Consider the following 22,389-nt stretch of genomic DNA (forward strand, 5'->3'; position numbering starts at 1 on the left):
ATATTGTCAGATCACAAACACACTTTGGTTTATCTTACAACAATTCATTCTCACACACTTTGTTCAGCAAAATAATTAATGGTGTGAATCAATGTTAGACAGCAATTTACCAAATCTCATACTTGAACAGGCAGATGACTGCACGAGCAAGACCCCTGTGTAGGTTACAGCCGCGCTCCAGATTCCATGAATACAGGCTTGTGCTGTGTTTCCAAAAATTCAAAAAACACACCACCTCTCTCTTCCTCGCCTATTCACTCCCTCGCTGCACATTAAGGCATAGTGACACATGGTGACACAGCAGAGCAAATCCCAAAAGGCTGTGTCATGTGCTAAAAACTTCCCCCACACACACACACACACACACACACACACACACACACACACACACACACACACACACACACACACACACACACACACACACACACACACACACACACACACACACACACACACACACACACACACACACACACACACACACACACACACACACACACACACACACACACACACACACACACACACACACACACACACACACACACATACATACATCTGGGTCTGATGTGATAGGTTTTTTCACTGCAAACTGGTTCACACTAGCAGATTTGAAACAGCGTTAAACCCATTGCTTATCCTGTAGATGCAAATCATCCTGATTAAAAAAATATTGCTTTTACGGTTTAAAAAGGAAATCAAGGTCTGGCTCATTCAGGAGGGAAAGCAGGGGGAATTGTTTTTCATCGCAATGTGAAAGCGCTGCCGACACCTGATGTGAGAGCACGGTCACAGCAACCCAGCGTACAGTAGACACGTCAGACTGTATCTTACATCGCAGCGTGAGGTCCACGACACAGAATTAAAAATTCAACATCACACAGCTCATGTCCTCGATAGGATGGAACATAAAGTTCTCCCTTCAGGTTGTGAGCATGACTCACTCTCTCCAGGCTTCCCCCGGCGCAGAAGCCAAACAACAGCAGACAAGAGTTGTTTGCAGTAACGGGGAACTGAGGCAAACAAGGAGTCCGGGTTAGAGGGGGGGATGACTATCCCGTTATGGACAGCCACAGTGATGCACTCTAATTGTTAAGTCCAGAGAAAATGCAAAGTGCTCTCTGTGTGCACGCCGCCCTGGCTGTAACACAAACAGGCAGCCCATGCGTTTGAGAATGGGGGTGGGGGTGGGGGGGTTGCTGGGTAAAACAAGCCAGAGGTAAAGATGCACGGTGAGATAAATGAGAGGCGATGTGAGGAGTAAATATACATACTGCTGTAGAGGGTGTCGATCCAGGAGAGCCGGGGCAGGCCATGAGCACTGAGGGGCTCCATCCTTCTCCTTCTCTCCTCGTATCGCTCACTCGGCTTCGCTCTAATTTTTCGTAAGTCGTCCTCGTCTGGTTTGCTTCTTTAATTTTTCCCGTATCCTTCAAAAAAGGCATTCATCTCGCTCAGGAAGCAGCGAAGAGGATCATTTGGGGGGGGGGAGAAAAATGTCAAAAGACACCCCCCGGGGTCCAACAGGCAGACGAGCGAGCAAAGGGGAGTCAAAGACGGAGTATGTGAGTGAGTGGTGTGTGTGTGTGTGTGTGTGTGTATGACAGAGAGAGAGAGAGAGAAAAAAACAACAGGCTGGAGACGACCACCGCCGACCGTTGCTAGGGGAAGGGAGAAGCACGCTTTGGCTTGCCCGCTCACTCACCACCTCTCTCACTCTCTCTCTCGCTTCTGCGCACACAGCTCGTCAGCCTCTCTCTCTCTCTCTCTCTCTCTCTCTCTCTCTCTCTCTCTCTCTCTCTCTCTCTCTCTCTCTCTCTCTCTCTCTCTCTCTCTCTCTCTCTCTCTCTCTCTCTCTCTCTCTCTCTCTCTCTCTCTCTCTCTCTCTCTCTCTCTCTCTCTCTCTCTCTCTCTCTCTCTCTCTCTCTCTCTCTCTCTCTCTCTCTCTCTCTCTCTCTCCTGACATGTCTCTCTGTCTGCGAGTGGAGGCAGGAATTCTGAAGCGGTGCATAATGACTGAACCACTGGGGCTCGTGTCAAATGTTCACTTTGTAGCGAGCGCAATCAACTGCTTTTCCCTTGACCTTAAAAACGTCTGACTCTTAAAGCTCAAATTCTTTCTTGTCTTTTTCAAGAGACAACTGACGCCGACAGCAGCAAAACACATCGTTAAAACTAATAAAGAAAGAAATTAAGGAAAGAAATAGCAAGGGAGGAGAGGTAACTTCCACATGCTACAAAAGACCATAGATAGTTTCCAGTTAATTTGCATCTATAGGTTTATGAGTTCTTAAATTTCAAAAAAGGTTTATTCAATATATACGAGACAAAAACTTTAAACTTTAGTCAAGATTCTTTAAAACTGACCTGAATGCACCAGGTTTGGCACATTGGTCCAGCTGGAAAGGAAAAATGTACTTATAAGCCTTTCGGGTGCTGCTCTGAACCAAAACCAACAGAGTATCATATAAATGTTAGATTGCAAGCCATATTTACTTTGATTTGGTTGTCTTCTGATGACAGTTTTGGAGAATCGGAGGACTTTTGATATGTGACGCTTGACTGAAACGCACAACAGTGAGCTGCTTTGTGTGGAACAGCGTCAGTCTGCGAGTGAGAAGAAGAGACACTGACTGGTTCAGATGTCATGTTTTAAGCTACAACAATCATCTGTTCCCATGGCAACCTGCTCTGCCCCCCTGTCCACACAGACACACATAAAAAAGACAAACAAACAAGTGGATGGACTAAAAGTGGTAAACTGGAAGTCACACTGGGGAGATTGGGCGGATTTTGTGTTTTCTTTGCTAAGAACAAATCTTGTTTAGGACTATGTGCCCCACATATACCAGTCTGGGGGTTGACTTACTAAAAACAATGAACATTGAAATTACAACTGTGAGATTAATATTGAATTAATATATTTATCTCGTCCTAAATTAAGCATTTTATCAAATTGTCAAACCCTACAAGTAATTTTCTTACTTTCAGGGCATATCTGTATCAAAACCATGATATGACCACATTTCCAGAACCCCCGACATACCCAACAGCACAGAAATGACATTCCAGTGCAACTTCATCAGCATCTTGTCATTATGCAATTAAGATTTTCCCCATCTGCCTTATTGATTCTCAAATGATCACTCCATCAAGTTGTAATGGGCACATTAGCTCATTTAGCACGCTATCATTCTCTTGTTGCATCTGGTTCCCACACGCACACGCACGCGCACACGCGCACACGCGCACACGCGCACACGCACACGCCTTCCTTTTCATCAGACCTGGATGTGTTTATAAATGCATGTGCTGCAGAGGGCAATCAGAGATGAACATCATGCCAGCAGCAACAAAGTCTGATATGAAGCCCCCCCCCTCCTCAAACCAGTGTCAGGACCACTCCTCCCCCTTCATCCTTCTCTAACCAGCATGGGGGAGGAAACATGGGAGGGTTGAGAGGCAGAAAAAAACTTCAATTAGGACACAAAGGCTGACAGGAGGACCCCCCCCCCACCACCACAACCCATCCTCCCCCCGTGCAGGCAGAGCACCGGGCCTTGAGTGCCGCTCTTTGTCTGGCTGCGGAGCTCTCATGTGCCAGCTGGAGGAAACGCACACATATCCAACGACAGGGCGACCAGAGGGCTCCTCTTGCCAGAGGTTGTGTCTGTGTGTGTCAAGGCGTTAAATGTAAGCCTCCGTTTGAGATCATGTTTGTCAGGGTTATTACCGAATATAATGTGTCATTATCAGGGAGAAGAATCCCATTTGTATATCCAAAAAATGTATGTTTCGAGAACACACACACACATTCATTTATGAGGAAACCCTTGCAGGTAAAGAAGAGAAGAGGAACAAAGGGACGGTGAGTGGCAATTCATCAGAAGTACATTAATGTACTGTACAGTGTCACACACAACCTTTGTTTCAAATATAGGACAATAGTCTCTCTCTCTCTCTCTCTCTCTCTCTCAGAGCCTAACAAAGAAAACACAACACTACAATATTTTAATCGTCCCGGGGTGCCACAAACCTACATTTATCAAATATCACAATAAAAAATGTGTAGTGAAAAAGGGCCATTACTAAGTGTCTCTACAGTATTGTGTGTCTCACACACACACACACACACACACACACACACACACACACACACACACACACACACACACACACACACACACACACACACACACACACACACACACACACACACACACACACACACACACACACACACACACACACACACACACACACACACACACACACACACGGTTTAGGTAGGTGAAGTATCAATCTGGTTGCAGATGTTGTAGGAAGCCGTCTGGCTCTTTGGAAAACAACCACAAAGCTCAACACACCAGTGATGCTTCATTCTTCGTAAAAGGTCGCCATTTTGGAATTGTTTTTTTCTCCCAGGAAAGACTCGGAACAGGTGGGATGTAAAATCACCTTGTAGAGTCTGTAAATTACGTGCGTGTGTGCGTGTGCGACTCGTGACTGAAGACAAACAGAAAACAAAAAGGCAGCACCTCATTTGTCAGTAAAACAAGAAATATGGACAACAGAACAAACTGGAAAAATCAATCATTGCCTTTGATCATGCACGTCACGACCACAACCGGATCATTGTATCGCATGATGCTCAAAGGCATGTTCAGGCTTCACAAAGTCAAATTTCAGTTAGAGGTCTTCTGCACCACCTACTCTGACAGGAAATCAGATTATTCACAACACTGTAACTGGTGAAAACTGTATCATGATAATGACAAGGCCTTTGACGGCGTAAATACGCTTTATTCATTCAAATTAAAACATCTGCTTCAACTTGAGGGGGGTCAAAACCAAAAATGGATAAAAAAATATGACGGATCTTGTCGCTAATAGCAACAGATAAAAACAGATGTTGGTACATTAGTCTTCAGCGCAGCAGAGAAGGCTGCATGGAAAAACACTATGACACACAATCAATCACTGACAGAATATATCAATCTGATCAGATGAATTTCAATAGGTTAAAAATTTCCTGTGATATAGTTAATGCGGAGACTGGGCGGCAACAAGAGAGCAAAGCAGTGTGTGTGTGTGTGTGTGTGTGTGTGTGTGTGTGTGTGTGTGTGTGTGTGTGTGCGCAATTAGGCAGCATACCATCCACCAGTCAATCAAACTGCCACCCCTCTCCCACCCCTGCATCCTCCTCTCTGTTCTACCCGGATACCCCTGCCCCACCTTACTCCACCAACCTCCCCTACATTTGGAGTCCAACCACAAGGCCTGGTGGGTAATTGCAGGGGGTGGTCTGTTGATGGAATTCATTTTCCACTCACCACACCACCTCCTCTCAGGGGAAGTGTGTGTGTGTGTGTGTGTGTGTGTGTGTGTGTGTGTGTGTGCGTGTGTGTGTGTGTGTGTGTGTGTGTGTGTGTGTGTGTGTGTGTGTGTGCCAGTCTGCCCCCCCCTCCCCTCCTCCTCTGTCCCCCATGGCTTGCCAACACCAACTGATAGACGAGAACACAGAACACACTGGTAATGTTAAAAAGCTGCTCTGCCCCCTCTTACAACCCTAACCCGCACGGCCCACCCCCCCATACTTCAAAATGTACAGCGCTGCTGGTTTGAGTGTGTATTTGTCTGTATGTGTGTGTGTGTGTGTTTTTCTACATGAGAGTGAGTGCAAGTAAGAGGGGCTACACACACACACAGGAAGTAGACGGCTCTGTTTCCATACGAGTGACTAATGAAGCGCTGGAGTGAAAACACAATCACACACAAATATACAAATTATTTAAGCCAACTGAAATCATTCCTGACAAAGAGAGAGAATGGGGGTGGTCATCATCAGAAAGAAAGAAAGAAAAAATTCAACATCCGCCGTTGTTGTCATTAGTGTATCAGTGTTTATTTTAGGTTACATACACCAAGACACAAGAAACTGCAGTACCGCAATGCCAAATTAGGTTTTAGTTCATTTAGAAACAGTGTCTCCATTTGTATGTATCAAGACGATTTATGTGTATTATGTTAAACATTTAAAAATACATTTTATATATAAATATGTCTCACCATCTGCCTATTTATCTATTTTTTTAAAGATATTTTTGGGGCATTTTTAAGCCTTTAATGATAGGACAGTATTCAGTATGAAGGGGGGAGAGAGTGGGGGGAAGACGCGCAGCAAAGGGCCGGGGTCGGAGTCTAACCCAGGCCGCTGCAGGAGAACTCAATCCTCCACACATGGGGCGCCGGTGATCTATCTGTTTTTGTTTTTTTTTTTACTTCTGATTGATATCAATGTTTGTCTCACAAATCCAGGGTCAATCAGGCAGCGCCTGAAACAGACTCTTCATCACATAGCAACAAATTGCTCATTCAAGTTCAAACTTTCCATTCCAAAGACGCATCATGAATGCGGTACAGTATTTGAATTTGTCCTCCACCTGTGAACTCGCCCCCTAACCCAAAGTGTGAACGCACTTCTCGGAGATGGACGGCAATATTCTCTCGCCGTCTGTTTTTCCAACACATTGCTTTGTTCTGCCGGTCGGTGGGGGGGGGGGGCGAGCGGTGACTATGCATTATTAAAAAGCCCTGAGTGCACCAGTGATGAATGTCTGGCCTGTGAAATGAGAACGCCTGACAACATCTTGGGTGTTTATTTAATTATTTAATTATTTGTTCATTCATTACTTTTTATTGTTGTTATTGACTGCATTTTTATTCTTCTTCAAGTCAAATGGTGTGAAAAGTCCCTTGGGTTCTGTTTCTTTTCTCATCTCAAGTCTTTTGTGTTTGTCATAATCACTGTAGAAACAAGTGTGATAATGTGTGTGGGGTAATACACCAAGAGAGTCATTCATCCAACAATTAATTCTCCTTCCTTCTCCCTTTAGTCGCCAGTGTGCGTCATCAAGTCATCAAGCTCCTTTTTCTTTTTGTCATACAATTCATGAATGTCTGTGTCTGTGCCTCGCAGCATGTGCTCTGGCAGGCGACACCCCCTCTCACCTCATTTGCCCGAGATCTCCACCCAAACTCCTTCACCATCCATTTATGTGAATCGGCCGTGTCTAACTGTGTAGCCCACCGACCACTGTGACATATCTGTGTGTGTGTGTGTGTGTGTGTGTGTGTGTGTGTGTGTGTGTGTGTGTGTGTGTGTGTGTGTGTGTGTGTGTGTGTGTCTCAGAAAGAGCCATAAACAGAGAGAGTATTCATCCCATGCCAGCTGAATTTACTTTGATCTATTGAGGTCAAATGTGAAAATCATATAAATCATGTTGTGATTGGACAGACACCAGATAGGGGTACCTGCCCCTCCCACACACACACAAGTCTGCAAATGTATTGGCGCATGAATCCACTGGCTGATTACATCAACTGCCTGCCCTATAAACTACAAAGACAAGTGTAGAGTCAATACAGTGAAGGTCCTGATGATACCTAAACAAAGAACTACTGCACTCTAGTGGTTCATTTCTGCCAACACAAAAACAAGAGCTCTGCAAGAGACTCTCTACCTATTAACTTCAACAAGCAGATTTGAAGAGAATAATAACAACCATAGATCATCATTAACAGTAGCTACTGGTAGGAAGCATAGTCAGTAATTTCAATCTTTAATACAATACCCATTAAATTTATGTACATCATTCCACAAGAAGCAGACTAAAAGAAGAGAATGCAGAATTAAAGTAACAGAGGCCGAGATGTCCTGACTTTCAGTCTTGTATGTATCAAGTAGGGATGCACCTGTTCTTTTACATTTCAGCAGACATATTAATAACAAATCTCAACATAACTTAAAATAAATATTTAAGAATAAACAAAAATTTAATTTTACGCCGAACAATTTCGGTGGTCGAACATTCAAAGCATTCCCAGCATCAAAGTTATTGTCAAAGCTCCTCCAGAGCCACTGAAGACATTTGACAGCTTTTGTCACAGGGTGAGTAGCACTGTACTCCTCGTCCCGAGTGAACTGAACTTCATGTGTCAAATTGGTGGAGTGCCAAAGGTACACACAAATGTAATGGGGAACAATTCCAATAAAAGGTGCACCAGATTATTATTGCTAAAATTGAAATTATTACAAATCCCTAATAATTCAAATGGAGCACAAATACCCCGCAGCAAAACTGCCGTTGTTGTACATGTCCACATGAGGGTGCGGTATCGGTCTCCTCCGTATCCCACAATCCCTCTGGATCCCCCTCAGTCACAGTGAGCCCCGTTTAGTTGTGACTAGAGCCAGACCGATATATGGATTTTTTCGGGCCGATATCGATATTAGAGAGTACAAAATTCCCCATACCGATACATCAACCGACATATATACATACATGCATACATACATACGTATATATTTTTATATATATACATATATAATTTTTTAATCTGTCAATGATTCCTAAAATGTCATTATCGAACCTTTATGACAAAGAAATGTTAAAGGCTTGACTTTAACCATAAACCTTATCATAAATAACTATAAATCGAAAAAAAAGACATATACAACCAAATAAATAGAAGTTGAATTAAGGTAATAAGCATTTATTTTACCTAAAGTGTAAATATCAATGGAGATTTAAAGGCTCATATCTGTTGGCAGATAATATCGCTAGGGCTCTAAACATATCGGCCGATGTCGATATATCTGTCGGGCTCTAGTTGTGACACATTATTACAATCTTTTCACGTGGTACATGCGAGTTAAACTACCTCGACGTCATGGTTTTTTAGCATTAACCACATAATTCTCTGATTCCACGACCCCCCGGCAGAGGATTATGTATCAACATCTCTTTTTCACATGACACCACCCTCCTCACCACAACTGTGTAGCTGTAAGAATCAACAGGTGACTGCTACGAATGACTAGAACACCAAGGAAAAAATACAAAAACGTAAAAACCCACCGGCGCCATCTGTAGCTCTCCTCTACATATTAAAATACAAACAAGAAGGACGAATTCAATGAAACAAGGGCAGTGAAAGTTGCACAATTAGCGCGGCTCAAAACCAAACGCTGTGTGAGCCAACGGCATCTTAACTTGCAGCTGGAGGACAACGGTGTGGTTACACTTTTAAACCCAGACTTTCAGGCTTCGTGTAGCCGGTGCTCCTCTCACATAGAACGACACTTGATACCCACATCACGAGCTCCTACGACCTGAAACCCAAACACTTCTTTCCTTTCTCTCCGACACTGACGGATGATCAGTAAGCAAGTGTTCCTATCCTGAATGTCTTAGTACAGAGTATGCTGTTACAATATTACAATTTTTTTTGCTGCATTATATGTATAGACCACAGAGTGGCTTCTATTATACAATTCATGGAAAACCTTCTGTATCTGTAAACCTTGTTTCTACTCCCACTGAGTAAAATAAGAGCAAGTGAAAGTGATGAGCGTAGCAGAGGATATCGTTAGGATAATGATCAGGTCAAACCGTGACAGAGAACTGAGAATAACTTATTATTACAGGTGTTTTTATCTCACCGCCGTGCTTCAGCGGAGGCCTATTTTTTTCATCAATTCCCCAATGTGCAGCCGACGAACAGAAATAGCTTTCTTGAGAACGACACAGTAGGGAAAGCTCGACAAAGGCTGACGGAAAATGGATGTCTTGTAGTGCGGAGGTAGAACACTTCTGTGTGGAGGGGGTCGTGATGAGAACACCTCCTGCTGTGACATTTATAAAATCTAAAAGGCCGAGCTGAGCCTGACGGTGCGCGACAGTCCATGAAAATACTTTGCTTCCATCTGATATTGCCGCAACACTAATGGACTTGTGCTTTATGCTCTGAGCTACTTACTGTACCAAGTAAATACATTAAAGAATAAGCATCAGACCCAAAGTGTAGTTGATCCTGCTTCCTCTTCATTACAATAAGCTTTCTAAGCATTAGGAGCTAGTGTTTCTCAAACGTCAACTCCAGCCTCCTTATACTAAATCGTAGGAAAGCTCAAATATTAGATAATATACTGTGCAATAATTACAAGTATTCAGGCTATATATATAGCCTATAAATATATATATAGGCTATATATATAGGGTATATAGTCTGACAAATTTGACCTTTGCCTTACCAGCTCACAGAAACGTAATATAAATATATATGGATATATATATATTATTTATGGTGTCATTTTTTTATGTGACAGCAATGTTGTCAACGCCACCTTATCACATAAATTTAATATAACTATCTGCCACTGTATTTGAAGAATACAGAAGAAGTTGCTGGGGTTGTGAGATTGGATTACTACTTTGCAACAAAGTGTAGACACAGTGTCAAATGGTAGCCATTAGCTGGTTAGTTCCATAAGGTAATTTATTAAATATTTTTTTTTTATAATCTCTTTTTTACTTATTGTATAGTATGCCTAGAATAGTTCCACACTATATGCAGGTGGTGTAATAAAATCATCAGGGAGTGATGAATTGATATGTGGTCATGCACAAACATATATAGTAAAAATGGATTAACACACACACCATTTTCTTGCCACACATCTCCATGGCAACCATAGATGTCAGCCAATCAGAAGAGCCCTGGTCTTTTCTGTGATTTCAGACAGAGGGGAAGTTTTTTTCTAAATAAATTATATAAATCTATGTAATATCTAAAGCATTAATGATTTGTCTTTGTTTTGAATTCAGGCAGGTCACAGTCAAACAGAGAGCCTTACGAAGAGTGGGGCTGTGAACTACTAGCAAAAATCATATAACAAATACATATAAGACACATTTTGGGCAGACTCGTGGTGGCCTAAGGGGTCTAAAAAAATTGAAGCTGGAAAGTAACCTTACATAGGGAGCAGGATGTAGTGAGTCTCTTCCTCTACTCTCAGTTTGAAAGTCAGGGGAGGGCAGTGGTGAAATGATGACATCTTAAATGTAACCTGTTTTTTCCGTATTCCGTGTCAGTTCATTCAACGTCGTACGTGTGGGACACATGGGGGGGTTGTTCGTTGAAATGTATGAATCAGTTAACTGACAGGAAAACCACCACTCTCAGGTGCCCCTTTGTCTTGCAGCTGCTCATCTCAACTTGATTTGAAGTACGAGACTTTCACATGAGGAAATTTGTTTGCTTTTCCTGTTCTTCTGCAATCCTCTCTCCAAGCCAAAACGTGTAGGAAACCCAGTACGTGAGACGGCGCTCCAGTTTGTTTGTCTAGCCTTTTACACAATGGGTTGACTCAGGGCAAGAGAGGGTTAGTGAAGGGGCATTCCAGCTCAGGGGCTGTTTCGAGAGGGTCGGAACAGTGGCCGCGACTTCTGTTAATGGATGGAGCTACAGTGTGTCTCACCTCCAGTCACCTGGTGACTTCCCCTGTAAAAACCTTCCCCGCATAGCTATGTCCCTAATCATGAACCTCTGGGAGGTCCACGCCTTTGTTGATTCTTGGAATAGATAAACACATGTGCAAAGGGCAGTGTACCAATGTCCCATGAACACAAAGATAGTGGGAAATCAAAGCTACAGTTAACAAAGCTCCCTTTTTTAATGGCATTCAGTTCATATTGTTGTCAGGCTCAGACTTAACTGCACCGTAGGGCTGAATGATTTGGGGAAAATATATAATTGCGATTTTCCTGACAGATTAGTTTGCGATTATAATTACGAATAGTCGCGGTGTTCGTTACCTCACGGTGCCTACGTGAGACATTTTCATACGGAGTAACCGTCGCAGAAGACTCTGATGTGGTTTGTTAGACGGGGCGTCACCACTTTCCCTGACTTGTTGGCCATCCCCTCGTCATGTAGCTGCCTGTGGATACGGAACAAAGTTGAGTAGTAAAACCAAATACTGGCATGAAAGGATATTCCCATCTGACAAAATCTTCAAAATTTTCGATGATGTCTGGCACATCAACCGCTTTAATGACTCATCACTGTTTCACAGACGGTGGCTTTTGATGTCAGCAGACTACAAGAGGACACAGCATCACAGAACTTTCTGTGAGGTGAGAGAAAGTACACAGTGGGTCGTATGACTCTGAACTGTGCTGAGGGAAATCCTGCTATAATTTTTTAAAAAGCCCCTTACAAGTAAAACACGTCTGTTAAAGTCACCTGGACAAGTTTAGTTTATCACTGTAGATTTTCTATGGCAAATAGCCACAATGATTTTGAGAAAACAGAGGATGTAGAGGGTATATATTCTAAGAAGCAGTAACTGACCTTGTTTTTTCTGCAAATGCACATTCTGTCAGAGGCACAGATAGATGCATCTAGCATGATGCAGTTCTCAAAGTCGTGTATTCTTCACTGCTGGTCCTGGCCTTGCATCTCCCACCTCCGATGTGAAACTAAGGTCAAGGCCTCCGCACACAAACAATTATCTAACTCCTGCATGACAAGCGAGCAGTGATGCTGCAAAAACCCACACCTCCGGGTCGCAGACATCCTGCCTGCCTCCCTGAACAACCGTGACGACACCTTCGTCACCAAGGTAACACGGGGACAAATAACACCACTAACACTATTTTAGTGTTGCGGATTTGACGCCACAGAGCCTTTGGCTGCCTTCACTTTGAAGAGATTTTACATTCCAAGAATGTGAAAAATGTGAAAAATGTATTAGTAGACCAATGTACTACTACTCCACTACTACTCCACTGAAGCCCATTTAACTATTTTCTAGTTTCTTGGACATAAGAGATAGAATTTATTAAGAACATGAACTAGAATCACATGGGTGCACAATGTAACATTTAAGCTTTCCAAAGGGGCAAAAAATCAAAGTAAAACTGCCACAGAGTTTATGATCTGAGTCAATCAATCCCAATTACATGAGAATAACTATTTAATTGAGATTTGCCTCCATTCTCATAGGTCTGTCTGTAAAGACAGTGTAATGACTGAGCTGTCAGCTGACCGCTAGTATGACTGTACATACAAACAGTGTATGTGCTCAGGCCTCAGTGCCAGAAGACTATAATTCACTGGATTCAGAGAAAAAGCACAGACACACCACTGGGTGTTACGATGGAAACAGTATGACAGGCTCACAGTTCCCCTGCTGCACATGCGGTTCAGCACAGGCCTGGACAAGCCCCGTGTCTCTGGGGGAAGAGGAGCCAAACCAAAGGAGAAATATGTGTCTTGCTCCAAAAAAATCCCTCTCTAGCAGGGTGACAAGAACTGGTTTCTCCCGCCGTTTTTTTTTTCTCTCTCTCTCTCTCTCTCTCTCTCTCTCTCTCTTTGAGCACATGTTGACAGAACCATTTCTTTCTCATGACTAATCATCCATGAAGTCAAATCGGCATGTTATTCTTTCTTACATTAGGTCTCCAATGTACAACGACAAGAAATCCTGAGCAGGTTAACGGTTCATTTGTTGCTGAACCTGTCTGCTGATACAGATTTATTTATTAGTATATATTTACTTCCTTACATTACAGCAGTCATTCATCTTTCGAAACGTGTCATAGACTCTTGTGATAAATGTGCATTTCCTGATCTCATGAGAACAATCCTGGGAACAGCAGGTGGTCAACGGTGGTCTAATTTTGGGAAAAATCGTGAACACAACCATTTTTCATTTCAGTGTTGACACTGTCATGTTGGATTTGATCATTTTCTCTCATGTAAACATTTGTGTTTAATTCTTTTAAAAAAATACCACATGTACACAAAAAGATATGGTTCCCTAGATGTATGTTTTGACAGGACCTTCACTTCAAAGACTTTAATTCCAAAATGATACATCTCCATAGGCCGGCAGCAAAACACTTGTTACCACCAACTATCTCTCAGATAGTTTTAATATGCATGTGGTGACTCACCATGACATGTTGCCTAGAAGGTTTTTAATATCATTAACATCAGGCCTCTCTTCAGTCAGTCATACAGGATTTCATAGTTGAACACATTTGAATGTGAAGAGACCTGTGTTCATTTTTGTGCAGGTTGTTTTATTCTTGCCGGCTATTTTCAGAGCTGCCAGATGCTTAACAAAGAAATGAGTTATAGATGGGAGGAACATGAAACCGTGCTCTCAGCTGGGCCATCCTGCTGGCAAAAACGACGAGAGCTTACATCTTGTAATTGATTGACCCTATGGAGTTGAAGTTAACAATCACATCTATGTTGTTGTACTTAAGCAGCAGTTAAATCATGAGTCATCCAGCTTTAAAGGGGCAGTAAGCGATTCTAAAGCCATACACGTTTTGTAAAAATCTGCGAATATTTCCTCACCGTCCTTTAGCTGAGGGTGACACCATTTACGGCACAGAGGAACTGCGTCACCCACTGCGTGACCAAAGCAGGGAAGAGAATAACGTTCTCACGGTATCTATCGGCAGTGACGGAAACGGCAGACGGCCGAATTGACAAAAACAACTCAATCTTGCAAGAGAAAAGGGATCCTGTTGATGGAGGAACAAAAGCAGGTGGAGGAGGAGAGTGATCGAAAAAGAGATAAAGCAAGAGTGAAGCTTGGACGGGCATTTACTCCATGGAGAGAACTCCGGGACTTGGGACGCTTCAAATATGACATGCAGTTTTCCTAATTTCTACTAGATCAGTTACTAGCCTATAATTAATAATTCTACCTGACATTTAACTGAAGGTTATTTGTTCAAATTGGATTGGATTGGATTTTTACTGTTGATCTCTGCTTTGGACGTTAGCCAGGCTACAGGCATTGAGTTAACCATGATCAGGGGTGTAGCACCAAATTCTGAGCCCTATACATAAGCAGTCTCTGTGGAACCCCAAGCTATGATGCTGATTAAATGATGATAAGGGATGAGGGGGCCCCCAGAGAACCTCCACTATCTTTTTAAAGACATAGTTCAGTCTCTCAACCAATGTATTCAGACAATTTTTAATTTATGATTTGACACTAATTCCTTAGAAAACACTTATAACAAACAAAAACATCTTTTTAAATCCAGGCTTTCCAGGACCCCCACCCTTGGAGTGGTCTGTCCCCTTTCTCCCCCCAGTGCTACGCCCGTGGCCATGATGCTAATACTCCTGCTAATTAACGTTAGGAGCCAGAAAAACAAAGTAGGAGCTTCAGTGTCCACACTTCTTTCTTTCTTCTCCGTTATCTCCAAAGTGGTGTTGACACTACAACTTCCGCAGGAGCTCTGAGGAAAAGTAGCTGCTGCATCATCTTTACGCGAGTGACCAAACAACAAAACCAACAATATCATTCTTGATTGCAGTCTTCTGCGTACTGACACGACTGGCCGCGACTAATGCAAACAGAAACACAGCTTCGCTGAATCAAAATCATGTAATAAACAACACAAAGCTTCTTGCAAGTCTTTCAAAAACAGCGGATTCGCCCCCCAACACTGTGCTGTGAATCAGAGGTGAATCAGGAACCAAACAGAGGAACGAGACCTATGGCCTCACACCCACATGACCCGATGAATGACCTCTTCCCGGCAAACGCATGATAAGCAAGAGGCATCAACATGAGCAAGACCCCTGGCATGAGCGCACTGCTGGTGTGTATGCATGCAGACAGAGCCCCCCCCCCCCCAAAAAAAATGCCTCCAGGTTTTCCCACAGCGCCACACAACCTCCATTGTTTTTCACTGCTAACAAGTCTTTCCACTGCTTCTCCCGGCTGTCAGAGCAAAACATCAATATCCTGTTGGGCATTAAAGATGGAATAGACTAAGAGACTTCCAGTAAGTAAGTGTTTATCCTCACTGACCCACAGAGTTATGAGATCACATAGCCGCTCAAAACTGTTATATTGGAAGCGACATTCATTTACAGCCGTTACCCACATGTTCGTGTCTCTGTGATATACAGTACAGCATTTCAACAAAGGTGTGTCTTTACGTTTCCTCATTTTTACATGAAGTAAAAGGCCTTGGTGTTGGTATTCATTGCACTGACACTGGGCTGGTGCCAATACTACTACATTTATAAATTTCAGACCAATTAAAAATCCAGTTAATCACTCCTCTTTGTTATCATTAAATTCCACCAAAGAAATGAAACTACGAGCCAACAATAAGTACTTATCCACCCATAATGACAGAACAGACTGGAACACAAGGATGTGGCAGTAAAAAAAAGTTTTGTCTGCTGAAAAAAGCCTTCCTCAATCTTTTCTATTGTTCAAATAAGTCACTGACTCCTGACTCATGACATGCCGAAGACAGTCTCTGCTAACATTGCAACACTTCCTTGAGGAAGTGACCAAGACTCCCTGCTGACTGCTCTGGCTTCCATTGGCACCAGGGTAGCAACATTTGATTTCACAAAATTACTGCAACAAACAAAATTAGTGGCGATCAGTCCTTCGATTTTTGTTCTTGATTAACTGACACCTTAAAATGAATAGGTTAAAATTCTGTATTTATGGTGAATATGAAGCTACAGCCTGGAGAAGGTTAGCAGAGCTTAGCATAAAGAGTAGAAACAGTGGGAGACAGCAAGCCTAGCTATGTGGAAAAGTGCCAGACTACTTCTTGTCCAGAGGCAGTCGCTGCTCTTCTTCTCAGCCATGACAAGATATAGTCCAACCACAACAAAATACATTTCAATTTTTGTATGAATTACCTAAACAATTCAGTAAGCTTCAGATTTACTACTAGACTATTTACGTACTACTTGTTACAACTAGATATTTCGATGGCAACCCACCGTGATGTCACCCGTTGGTTTGTGAAGTGTCGTTTTGAAGCGTCAAGCTTCGCATTATGACCAGTGCCATGTTGGTGTTTTTGAAACCGGACGTAGGATTGGGGGTGGGTCCACTGTGCACCCACCTACATCTGCAACCATGCACCGACTGGACGGTACCAGCTGCCAAACATGCTGTATCCACGCTACGGTGAGAGATTGAGACCATCAACTACTCAGGAAAATGTCATTTTCTCACAGTCTTCTGTAGAAACTGACTTCTTTGCTCTCTCCATGTTGGCTCTCATGTTAATGATGCAGGAATCTTTGCAGGGGAAAAGCAGCAGTAAGTTAGCCACAGTCTTGGGACTTTCAATTATCTAAATCATTAAGATGAATAACTGGCAAGTGTTCAAGCCTTTTGCTATGACACCTGGAATTCAGCTCAGGTTCCTCTTGATCATGTTGGAGATGTTTCCAGACTGTGCTACATTCAGCTGACTGGACATGATTTGAAAAGACACCTGTCAATATAAAGGTCTCGTAACTGAGCTGACAACGCACATCAGAGGCCAAGAGGTCAAAGGAACTGCCTGCAAAGTTCAGAGACTGGGTCCGGTCTGAGGAAAACCACTAATAAATCTGATTAAAAAACAAAATACAACGTGTTACATGTGGGTTTAAATCACTTCGACTTAACTTTTCCTGTTTCCCCCCCATCCTGAACCGTGTTACATCGCAGCAGACTTTGTGGTAAAGGGTGTTAAGACCACTTAAGAGCAGGTCGCATTTTACTTTACAGGTCTGGTCCTGAGCCGGACTTCGGCATTGGGTCTCTTTGGTTTCATGATGTCCGCTGACTATGGTCAGGGGAGGAGAGAAACAGCAGGGCAGCAATAAATAGATCACAAAACATTGTGGATCACTTGCAAAGCGACTGACTGTGCATTGCAGGACAGTGGCGTGAGGTGGTGTCCAAATATTGACCTATTATAATTATAAAAACATATTGTAATTCAGGAAATTTGAATTACAATCCCATCTGTGATGGAGGTTCCCTGATGTCAGGCCCCTCAGCTCGATCATAGACCCCTTTTCCACATGTTTAGATGTCATGTCATGGTGTCATGTCGTGGTGTCATGTCGTGTCGTGTTGTGTCGCGTCATGTCGCGTCATGTCGCGTCATGTCGTGTCATGTCGCGTCGTGTCGCGTCGTGTCGTGTCGTGTGATCTGTTGAAGCCTTAATATTGTGTCTTCATGTTGCCATTTCTCTCGTCCTCGGCAGCAGCAGTATACGTGTGTTGACATTACCTGCAGAAGAGGAGTCGTCGTGGTCGGAGCTCAGGTACCCATCGCTCCTCCGGTCCGGGGTGCTGCATCCGGAGCCGCGGGACGCCCTGCGGGGAATGTGCGGGAAGGACGGGGACAGCCTGCCGTCGTCGCCCGAGTCAAAGTCCCGGCTGTGACGGAGGGGCCGGAGGGCGTCCCGCTGCGTGCCCTGGCCGTCCCTGCCGCCGGGGTTCGGCGCCAACAAGTTGTTCCGGACGAAATTGTCGTTCAGCTCCGCGTCCTCGTACTCTCTGTCGCTGCCCTGCTCGTTGTCGTTGGGCCGGGGGCCGGGGCCGCTCCGACAGATGGGTTTCTGCGGCGGGACGGGGATGGGGACGGGCTTACCCGTCTTGCCGCTGAACCTGCTCCGCTCGCGCCCGAAGAAGCCGGTGACCCCGGCGGTGTTGCCCGCAGCCTGGAGCCTCGCGCCCCCGGAGTCCGACGCCTTGGTCCTCCTCTCCCCGTCGACCCCGTCGTCCCGCCGCGGCGGCGGCGGCGGCGGCGGCGGCTTCCTGACGTGCCCCGCGGTCGACAGGACGAACGTGTCGGCGTTACAGTTCTCATCCTTGCCCACGAAGCGTTCCGTGTCGGTCCTCCTCTGCCGGGCCACGGTGGTCTGCAGGTAGATCACCTTGAATTTCTCCTCCGCCAGCGCCTTCTGGAGCCGCTTCAGGTTGGACTTGGACGCCTCCAGCTCAGACTCGATGTCCTCCACGGAGTTCAGGTCCATCCGAGGCACTTGTCCGTCGGGGAATTCATTCTTCCAGTGTTTGGCGAATTCCTCCTGCTCCCACATTTTTTCGGCGTTCGCAGCGGGCTCTCGGCCGCGGTGTCGTGATGCGAGGGCCTGGAGCGAAATGTTCCGTGTCCTCGCCGACAGTTAGCTCCGTCGCACGAACCCACCTTCCACACTCTTCCGCTGTTTCCCCGAGGAGACAAACGGCTGCCGAGTTAAAACTTCCCCCCTCACTCCGTGGTCATCTTCAGCCTCCCACGCACACGAATGACAGGCGTACGTGCGCGCGGAGCGTCATGCGTGTGATGCGGAGGACAAGTTTGAAAAGTTTTCGAGACTTCCTGTATCGAGACGTGCTGCCTTCGCGTGCCGCTCGGACAAATGCAGCGCACATCATCGCCCAGTTTTTATTGCAAGTGCGCTGGGATTTGGCTGGAGAAAAAACAACAGTATTCCCAAGTAGCTTTACTTTAGCTTTTGCATTTGCCAAATTGATTAATAAATCTTTTGGTATTCAATCATTGCGAATGTGTTGTCCCAGTATTTCCAAAATGGGAAAAAAAAAACAATAAATCCTGTAAAAATGATTCTTGGCAAAATACCATCATGGCCAAGACAGGAAACGGGTCAGCATCAGAACAAAATACTGAGAATCTGAAATAACTAGGAAATGGCAAAAAATATAAAAGTCTGGAAACAAGAAATGAAAAATTATGATACAGGAGATCTCAGACATGTTAAGACTAAGAGTTAAAGATATAGAGACCATGTTTAAAGAAGCTGGATTAAGTTAGATTAAGAGGAAATAGTTAATTAGCAGAGAGTAATTTATGAATGAATTTGATCTTTATCTTTATTTCCTTTTTTTCATTTTAGCTATGTCACGGAGTGATTAAACTTTTTTTTTAAACTAACATTTCAAGTCAACCACAGATTACCGATGACAGATCAAACGTATTACCAGGGTGGCAAAGTGTCCTGCATGTCACATTTGTTATTGGTATTATAAATAAATAAGAAGCAAATGACGCCACGGAATTATTAATAAGTAAACATGAAAACACAATGATTTTGCTCAAATCACAGAAATGCACAGCCTAGATAATAGCGTTTGATCATAGTATTACAATTATATGTTCCCCGTCACTTTTTGTTCAAATCACGGCAATGCACAGCCTCAATAATAGCGTTTGATCATGGTATAAATATGTTATGTTCACCGTCACTTGTCCATACTGCTTTTATCTCGAGTACGATAGGATGTGTCCCTCTAACGCTAAATACAAAAAACTCCGATAGCACCTGAATGCAACAAGCACTAGTGAAGTGGAAGCAGTCGATGACAGTCAATCACAATCAAAACCACCAGGGTTACCTTGTCTGTGTGGATGTGTTGCACATGAACGCGTCATTTGCAAGGTCCAAACCGTCCAGAGGTGTTCGCTGTCAACTGCCAAACTCTGTATATTACACACCTGGATGGCATAGTGTGTCCCCAGTAATCAGCTTTTGCTTGATTACAATAAAATGGTTTGATATTAGGGCAAGGAAAGAGTCCACGTGTGTATGTGCCTGTGTATGAGGAAACACTGTGCTGTCACTGCAAACATGCATGCACACCTCAGTGCACGCAAGAATAATTCTTACTTTTATGCCAACTAGTTCAATATGTTTATGTTCAGCAGTGGGAAGTTACACCTGACATTGAAAGCTTTAGATTTTCCTTTTAATAAACATCACAAAGTCTTTTGCACAAAGGATAAATCCTGATCACACTAATCTCAGCAGGATCCATGCAGCTGAGTCCAGATGAAAACCTGGTAAGCAGCCAAGCAGTAGCCTTCCAGTAACACAGGGTGATGATGCAAGAGAGAAAGTTCTCACACTATAGACAGAGATGAGAGGGCGGAGGCAGAGATGGACTCTCGGTATCTCCACGTGCCTGTTTGGATCCCTGCCCAGATCCTAAAAGCTTTCAGTAGCCAGAAGGAAACATTGATCAGGACTCGCTGCAGGTCTGAGAGCCCTGATTGGTTTACTGTGATGAAAAGATGAGAGGGGTCATGGTCAGCCTGTAGTCATGAAACTGAATTACTCCTCACAAGCCCCACATGAAATAGAAGGAATCGTATGGACACATACAAATGTTCATTACAGTCGGCTCGTTGGAATGCAGAAGAGTGACCGTCTCAGGTGAGTCAAGCCGAAGCCGCTCACGCATGACTGATATGAAAGATCAAATCAGGTTTTGATGGCTTTTAGCTCAGTGCTGTCGTCAGTGCAAAGAAAGTGACATGACTTGGGAAATTGCACACAGTGTTTCTTTACGTTTCACCCCCCAAAGTGCTTAAATTCATCAAACGTTGCCACTGCTTTGATCCAAACATGCCAACATGTCCTGCATTGACCAAAGGTGCAAAATAAGGCAAATTAACCACCTGTAAAAGTATATACAGTCTTCTGCTGAATGTGTCATCTGTTTTTGTGACATCTCATACATCACACTTGAACACATAATCTTAAACGTTTTGCCACATCTCTCAGCTTCCTTCACTCCCAGATGTCCTGGATCTCCAGTTTAGTCGGCTAATGGAATTTGTTGCTCCAACAACCAGTTGTGTCAGCCAGGCAAACAGTGACGGGATGAAAGAGGTGAATTAAAATCTCCAGGTGTGCTGCGACTGCAGCATTTACACTGTGAAACTGGATTCGTCATCGTCATAAACACATATCTTTGTTTCTTCTATAAACACCACACTGCAACATACTGTATGTAGTGTATCATCCTCAGCATATCAGTAACGGCGTGCACACACGCACACACACACACACACACATACACACACACACACACACACACACACACACACCATGCACTATGTCTGTAGTGCGTTTTGTGCAAAAGAAGACAGAGAGCTTTGCTAAAAAAACAATAAACAAATTTGAATATGGTTTGGTTGGGATTGTCCACATGCAAATTAATATGTAACTATAAAAACTGCACAGATGTCCAGATTGTGCCTTTTAATTTAGATCATGGCCTCTCATCCTCCCTGGTGGCCCCATGATGAGTTTCAATGAGGACATCCCCCCAAATATATGAAATAAAGGGTTATGTACATGTATATAGTGACTGATATGTCCTTATTATCACTTTGAATCATGTCCAGGGCTTATTTAATGCATTTCCTTGATTTTATGTTACTTTATTTAGTAATTTATGTCCTTTATATTCCAAACATTTACTATTCTGCACTCTTTCCATTCTTGTTGTTTTGTAATTCAATATTTTATTGTGTTTTATCTTTGTGTAATCTCTGCTGCATTGAAAATGAGGGCTTGCCCTCAATTGCACTCAGAATCAAATAACGGTTAATAATAATATTAATAATATACAAGTAAGACTGTTTGCCAGACACAGGGGACTTAGGCCTTTGAACAGAGCGTAAATTCTTTGAATGGTTGCACAATGCCAGTGCACTGGCATGCAGTGCAGCAGTGACAGATTAATGAGCAAACAGATCTAATCGTTTGTAACCGGCCTCTCCAGTGTACTGTACTGCATGCTGCAGCAGGCTGAGTCACAACTAGTGTTCATCAGTGGTTGTGTGGCGCCCTCTCGTGGCCGCTGGTGCTACCCTACATGGTCAAAACAAGCCTGAGGACCCACAGCACCAATCCACCCGCACACAATGAAATGGAGCA

General features: G+C 43.7%; 1 protein-coding gene across 2 annotated transcripts in view; it reads right to left on the reverse strand.

The window, feature by feature from the left end:
* Nucleotides 1-19,012, reverse strand: part of abr (ABR activator of RhoGEF and GTPase) — a 115,280-nt gene extending 96,268 nt beyond the window's left edge. Inside the window, exon 1 of one of the 2 annotated variants that reach the window (XM_035625510.2) lies at nt 17,931-19,012. In XM_035625510.2, coding sequence (XP_035481403.2) covers nt 17,931-18,744 — 814 coding nt within the window. In that variant the 5' untranslated portion in view covers nt 18,745-19,012. Of the gene's footprint in view, nt 1-1,277; nt 1,583-17,930 lie in introns of those variants that run through there. The other variant, XM_035625511.2, reaches the window with a different exon arrangement.
* Between the last annotated feature and the right edge of the window lie 3,377 nt (nt 19,013-22,389).

Source organism: Scophthalmus maximus, chromosome 2 (genome assembly GCF_022379125.1).
Source record: "Scophthalmus maximus strain ysfricsl-2021 chromosome 2, ASM2237912v1, whole genome shotgun sequence".
NCBI classification, from domain to species: domain Eukaryota; kingdom Metazoa; phylum Chordata; class Actinopteri; order Pleuronectiformes; family Scophthalmidae; genus Scophthalmus; species Scophthalmus maximus.